The sequence below is a fragment of the Physella acuta genome, unplaced genomic scaffold (genome assembly GCF_028476545.2).
Source record: "Physella acuta isolate Inbredline_101_S28 unplaced genomic scaffold, ASM2847654v3 ptg002151l, whole genome shotgun sequence".
NCBI classification, from domain to species: domain Eukaryota; kingdom Metazoa; phylum Mollusca; class Gastropoda; family Physidae; genus Physella; species Physella acuta.
Window position 1 is genome coordinate 44,014 of NW_026733652.1, and position 7,658 is coordinate 51,671.

The window sequence follows — 7,658 nt, forward strand, 5'->3', positions numbered from 1 at the left end:
GAGATGAGTTTGATATCTTACTTGGGAAAGGGAAAGAATAAATGTTGAAAAGTTGGGATCTAAAAAAAATTTTTGGTAAATAAGGGTAACTGATAAGATTACCTTTTAATTTTTTTTCCTTTTATAAACAACTAGCAACTTTTTCTTATATGATTGAGGTTCATAAAAATAGCAGGGATAAACTATGGAAATATATTTTGATCGAGTTTGTTTTGTGTGTAAAACATTTCCTTTCTTATCCACGACACTATCGTCTTATTTGATAGGCGTACTTTCGTGGCGACATGCTCAAAACCTTAGTTAGCAGGTCCCGTCCAACTTTAGAACATTGACTATTGGAAGAACTACTGCACAGACAACTAGATACATTAATCAGTCATAACGCATCGCAGGACAAAATTGAAAAAGTAGAATCGGAATTTAACAAAATACAAACACATAGACACAAGGGAGCGCTAATACTAAGTAAAATAGACATGATAGGCAACAAAGAGCAGTGTTTCTTCCAGACTTTTTTCTCCGGGGGTGGGGGCACTTGATACTTTCGGGGGGGGGGGGGGGGGCGGACACTAGTAAAAGTGTATGTTTACTATATAAATTCCATCTTGTTCGGGGGGCGAGGGAGGTAGACTTTCTTCGGGGGGGGGGGGGGGCGAACAGATGCCTGGAAGAATGAAGAGCCCTCCCATTACAACACACTACATTTCAAGACATACATGAAAGAGAGGATTGTGCTACAGATTTTAATAGGGCATATACAACACTCATTCCTAAAAATGATACGGACAGGACAAAAATTATAAATTACATACCTATATCTTTACTCAACAGTGATTATAAAATATTGACAAAAACTTTAGTTAAGAAACTCGAACCTTTCATACCTAAATTAATACACCCCGATCAACAGTTTAGCATACCAGGTAGAAACCACACGCACTTAATCAGAAACATACATTATAGCACGCAGAAAGACACAACTAGCAATTCTTAGCATCGACCAACAGAAAGCTTTCCATAGAGTACATCATACATAGTTAATGAAAACAATAGATGCTTACAACCTAGGACACTATTTTAAACCATGGATAAAAATAATATACAGCAATGCACAAAAACTGTGGGAGGACTGCTATAGATATAGATGTTTGAAAGGGAAGAATGTTTGATTTGATGTGTCTCATTGCAATCAACACAACTTTTCCGGTTGCTTAAAATTTGTATCATTTTAATTCTCTGTAATCCCAAATTTATTTCAGCTCTACTTAAATGCCCAAACCCCCCTCAGCCCACACCGCCGATGGAAAAAAAATCAAATTGAATCATCATTTAATTACACATTTGCATTTTCAGGTGGTTTTTTTCTTTTTTTTTAAAAATAAAATTGTAATTAGACGTTTTGTATTAGATCTAAACCATCTTAAATGAATGACAGTAGGCTACAAGTAAGAAAGAAATATTACTATTGTAAATCTATAACAGTCCTCACAAGCCGATGATGAAAACTGTAATACTAAAGCGAACATGCAAGGCAAACGGACGCTGTAAACTACATGTCTGAGGCGAAAAAAAAAGAAAGAAAAAAAAACAACATTGACTATCACCCCCTCCCCCCCCCCCCCCGGGTAGCAACATGGACGATCACCCACCCCACCAAGACAAAAAAAAACATGGACTATCACCCCCTCCCCATGGTAGCAACAAGGACTATCACCCACCCCACCCCGGGCAATGAACATGGACTATCACCCATCACGGGTAACGTGCATGGACTATCACCCACCTCACCCCCCCCCCCCCGGGTAGCAACATGAAGATCACCCACCCCGGGCAAAAAACATGGTCTATCACCCATGACCCAACCCAAGTACACTTTATGTTACCATAGTTACGAAATGAGATGCACCTCTAATGTACGGGTCTGAAGACAATTTGAGTATTTTCTTCACGCACATTTAACATTAAATATATATATGCGTCACTTAGTTTACGCCAAATGACCAACTGGACATCGAAATTTCCACACATTTAAAAGTATAATGTATACTAGGTCGCATTCATTACTCTGCGCTGCTCCCCCCCCCCCCCCCCTCCTCTATCGGTGAACGGACAAAAAGTCATTTTTTGCTAGGAAAAAAAGTCACAGGAAAAAAGTAGCAAAGGAGAACTTTTTTTTTGGAAAAAAATCACAGAAATAAAGTCACAGAAAAAAGTCACAAAAATCTTTTAATAAATATTTTGATTTTAATTGTTGAGAATTGTAAAATTGTGGGTGTTAATGGATGTGGGGATTATTATTGGTTAATAGCATTATGATAAAACACTAATAATTATAATTACTAAAAGCATTTACACAGCAACCTCAACTTTTGTAATGAATTTAGTTAAATACACTCTAGAAATGTTAATTATAAATGAAAATTTAGGCACATCGTCTTTTTTGCATGTTTTTTTTTCGCCGCTCCTTCGGCTTATCCTCAGTCGGCCTTGTCCGTCCATATTGTGTGTTGTTGACGTTTTGCGTCAATGACAGTCTTTGTACCGTGTCGGCTTTTTGTATTGATCCTTTGCTATGATATTTAATGAGCGTGATAAATGTGGGCAGTACAGGTGGTTGACCTATTGTTGCGATGCTTTGAGGGCAGCAAATCCCATTAACTCCGTCTTAATGCCTTTTCGCGCTAACTTAAAGTTAGTATTTAACAAACACAATGAAAACCGAGAAGGTTGGAACATTACATTAAATTCTGTTAACATTATACGTATAAGGGAATTAGAACGTGTTATTACTACCACTATTCACTATACGTGTACGACCTATGCACATTTAATAAATTAACTGTGAGTTGATTTGCACTTTCTGAATATTTAATACAAACAAGTATTTAAAAATTCCATGCAAATATACATTTGTGACTTTTTTCCTGTGACTTTTTTCCTGTGACTTTTTTTCCTGTGACTTTTTTCCTCTAACATTTTTTTTTTTGGATTTTTTTTTCCTGTGTCTTTTTTCCTACAATCCCTCTATCGCCTACCTTTGGGGGAAAAAAAATACAACAACAAAAATATTTGCGCTTGAGTTTGCTACTATGATTCTAACGAAGTGTAAACGTTTATGTCATAAAAGAGTGCTTTCCCTTGATGGCGGTGTGACACATGACTATGATAATGTACCCTATACGAGCATTCTTCTAATCTAATATCTGATACACAACTAGATCAAAAGCTGAGGAAATCGTTTAGCCAAAATGACATTCTTGAGTCGAATCCAGCTTCAAGTGTTTCAATGAGTAACCAAATATTAAAGTGCTATTTTACATAATATTATTTTTTTAATCAGAATTTTTTACAACTTAGTATAGAATCTGTTACATAAATATGTTTAACGTATAATATCCGTACACGAATACATTGATATACACCCTTCCGCCTGCGTGGTTTTCTTCATGCGATGTCCACACAATTTCTAACATAATGTGTAATTGATTCATTTCAATCGTCATTCTTAGGCTGTCTTTGACCATTCATCAGAATGTAAACAAAGCAAAACACATGGCGATACTAACACTACTAAATCTAGATCTAGCGCCAACTACATAGTTAATAAAGGTTCATGTTATACACAAGCAAGTATTTGGTTACAACAATGAGATAATTTAAAAGATACCACAAAATTATGGCACAACAGAGACGCTCGTAAAGTAATGTGTTCATAGTGCTCATCTCTGTTCTAATCAATATCGCGAGGTTTCCTCTATAACAAAAAATAATATTTATTCAGTGCGGTTTTTCTATAATAAAATATATTAGCCTATTCATTTCGGCTTAACTATAACAAAATATATATTCAGTTCGCTTCCCCTGTAATAAAATATATATTCAGTTCGCTTCCTATGTAATAAAATATATATTCAGTTTGCTTCCTCTGTAACAAAAATATATTCAGTTCAGCTCCTCTATAGCAACATATATTCTGCGTGACCTCTCTATAATATACATAATTATATATATTCAACTCGGCTCATTTTTAAAAAAAATTATATTATATTTTCTGTGTGACTCCTGTATAACAAAAATTACATTCAGAGCGGTTCCTATCTTCACAATTCAATTTCTTTGTGTAAAAAAATGTCAATTCCCTGTAAGGTTTAATCTTTAAAATTGTTCACTTAGCGTTGACCTAAATAAAATAAAACATTTCCCATCCCCCTCCACCACCCCTCACAAAGAAGATATTTTTTAAAAAAAATTGTGTTCGATTGAACCAATAAGTGACTTGTTCGATCCCTGCCAAATTATTTCCTCACAATGTCACGTATGGGTTTGTCTCTTGGACAATGTCAGCAGACATCTAATCAATCTGAAAATTGATGGGACTAAATAAAAATTCTCAAGGTTGTCGTATTCCCCACTCCCCCACCCCACAAACCGCACGCAACCAGTCAGACACACGCAAACGACATATGACAAGATAAACGGTGATAATTTACCCGTGGAAAAAAAAAACATAACAACCGAGGATCGACCTTCGAACCTAGTAAAGTTAATTAAGCACATCACTTGGGTACAGTGAATTTGTTGATCGTTAAAGCGATTGAAAAATAATTTGGCGCGTAGCGGAAATAGATACATTTATTTGCGTCGCAATTTTAGTGGGAAACTAGAAAATTGTTTTTTTAAGATGTAATAATAATATTTTTCTCAATAATTTAAGCTACATCCTGATGTCTAGAGGCCGTATAACTCGTGTGACTGAGTACACTCATCACGTGACTATCCTGTAGCCAATCATTAGCCATTTAGTTTTCTTCACGTCATAACGCACACACCAGAGATTGGTACTCTACTGTATATAGTATGGCATACACCATTGTATATTGTGTCATAAATGTCACTGTCGGCCGTGAGATATATGTCATATTATGCAGTCTCTTTGATGTATCTTAAATGCCAATGTTAATGATAGTGACTAGCTGTAGAATACTTCAAACACCATAGAAAAAAGGTTTCATTTCATTTTTTTGTCAAACGCCGAGACTTATTTACAAACGATGCCAAGATGAATGAAAGCAGCACCAATGTTGCTGTTTCACCTGAAGACAACCTCATCATATCTGACCAGCTGATGCAACAGTTGGACGTTTTCCTCAACTGTTTTCTCATCCACCTTCTCAGTTTTCTGGGGATCGTCGGCAACGCCCTCAACATTCTGGTGCTGAGCAGCCGCGGCTTCAAGGAAACCAGCGATATTTTCTTGGTCAGTCTGTCGGTCAGCGACCTCATGTTCTCCGTCATCCAGCCGATTCACGGCCTGAGGTGTATCGTGTCAAAGTTCGACGTGTCGCTCTCCAAAACCGTGGACACATTTGTGACAGTCTACGTGCCCATCACGGACATCTGGGTCGGGCTCAGCATTGGCACCATCACCGCCATCGCAGTGGAGCGGTTTTTCGCGGTTTTGTTCCCGTTTCACGTGTCTCGAATTTTTACGCCTTTCCGCGTGAAATGCGTCGTCGTTTTCTTGTACGTTTACACGCTCGGGATGACGTCACCTTTGTCGTTCCGGTTCGACTATGAATGGGTGTTCGACCCTTTAGAAAACCGGACCACCGTTAGGTATATCAACAGCAATTTTTATAATGATAATTACAATGCCGTTAATATCTACGGAGGTTTTTTTCTGAACAATTCTTTCACCACGGCAACATTGCTTACAATACTTATCTGCTCGGTTGTCATAACCATCAAACTGACCGTTGGTCATTCCAAACAACTGGCCATGTCGTCGTCAGGTCAAGGAAGAAAGAAGGTGAAGGACAGGAGAGCGGGTAAAATGCTACTCACCGTGTGTTTGGTGGCGCTGATCGTGTTCCTGCCTACGGCCATCGTCGACATGTACAAGGCGTACGCTGAAATCAACCTGTTCTCACAAGACAACCTGAAACTGAACGACCTGCTTCAGAGCATCAACTATGTCCTGTACCAGTTCAACGCCTCCATCAACATCGTCATCTACGTCACCATGAGCAGGAAATTCGCCGCGGCGTACCGAAACTTCTGCTGTCCAAAAACTAGGACCGGGAAAAAGCATTAAAGAAATAAAAATTACTAGTCATGTTTTGCTAACGTTTTCGTTTCAGATTCATGGTCACTAAGTATTTTAAATTACACGAAAACTACCAAATTTCTTTATTTAGAAATATGCAAATTACTTAGAGCAAGTAAAATCAAAGTTATGAAATTTTTAGCGCAATTTCCATTCTGGAGAATTGCGTTTATTAACCCGTCATTTCTGGATGTATGAATGTATGAATGAATGGATGGATGTGTGTCCGCAGCTTTAAGTCGTATCTCCTCCTCAACGAAGCAATATCGATGACTAGTTTCAAAGCAATTATGTTAAGCAAGTTACGAGGATGAACATAGGCCATAAAAATTCCGGGTTTCTTTCATGGATTTCCCGGAAAAGCCAAAAAACCTCGAAAAAAATCAGTTTTTGGCCCATATCTCGGCAATCAGACCACTTAGCGACTTGAAACATGTACCAATCGATTCCTGCCATAATTTAAAACAATATTGCCGAAGAAAGTTTTCAAAAATATCCTCTCGTTCGGTCACAAAATTTTTTTTGAATTAATTAAAATTTGGACTGAATTAGTAGGCATTTTATGCAACCACACCACACGCGTCATCACGTTCAATAGCTGCGCCATCACGTTCAATGGCTGCGACGTCACGTTCGGTAGCTGGGCGCGCAATGGTTTTTAGTCATGATACTCTATTGTAAATAAAACATGTAAAATACTGAAAAAAAAATTAATAAAAAACGTTTTAATAACTAACCAATGTTTTTACTAACCCTGCTCTTGATTTACGCTACGACAGAGCTATTTTTTAGATAACACAAGGAAATTGCGCTAAAATTGTCACTAGACTTTTTTTAATTACTTGTTTTTTTAACATTGGATATTAATGAATGTTTGAATATGTCCATTACTTTGAGGTTGTATGCTCTTCCTAGGGAAGCATATTGAGCCTGTGAAGTAAATAGGGGTGTTTCATAATAGACTTTCATGTCTTTCCAATATATTTGATATTTATGACAAAGTTATGGATTATGATACTTAAATGCAATACACAAATATGACATTGCGTTGTATTTTATTTTTTTGACAAAGCTATGGGTTATGATATTTCTATGCATTGCAAAAATGTGACAACGATATAGCAATTGTCATAGCGTAGATATATAGAATTGGACTGGACTGGTGCGAACTTGACGGTAGACGATTTGGTGCGAGAGTATTTTTGCGCGTGTTCAATAAAATGTTTGTGGCGCGAGTGCGACGTGAGCATGACGCAACAATATACCGATGACGTAGACCACAGCAGTGAAGTAAGTTGGGGATTAGATAAACTAGAAGACGGATGTATTCTTTGATGTTGTGCAAATGATCTATATATGTGGTAATAAAGTTAGTGTTATTTTCATAAACGAAGTTGTTGACATTATTAATAAGTGTCTGCGGAACATAAAAGTGATTCCCGTCCTCCTCACAAGTATGCCGTATGAATAGTAGTAGACTAGATCAGAATATATAGAGAAGTTAAAGTTATAAAGTTATATATATAAACCCCCCTCCCGATCACATATTGGT

At 37.2% G+C, this 7,658-nt stretch overlaps 1 protein-coding gene across 1 annotated transcript; it reads left to right on the plus strand.

Annotated features, from left to right (window-relative positions):
• The first annotated feature begins 5,059 nt into the window (after window positions 1-5,059).
• Window positions 5,060-6,094, plus strand: LOC131932371 (growth hormone secretagogue receptor type 1-like). Its single transcript, XM_059289291.1, has one exon. It carries the CDS (start codon window positions 5,060-5,062, stop codon window positions 6,092-6,094), a length of 1,035 nt encoding a protein of 344 aa, XP_059145274.1.
• The last annotated feature ends 1,564 nt before the right edge of the window (window positions 6,095-7,658 follow it).

Excerpts from the sequence above, each read along its gene's own strand:
- LOC131932371 (XM_059289291.1), top strand. The coding sequence starts at position 5,060 with ATGAATGAAAGCAGCACCAATGTTGCTGTTTCACCTGAAGACAACCTC.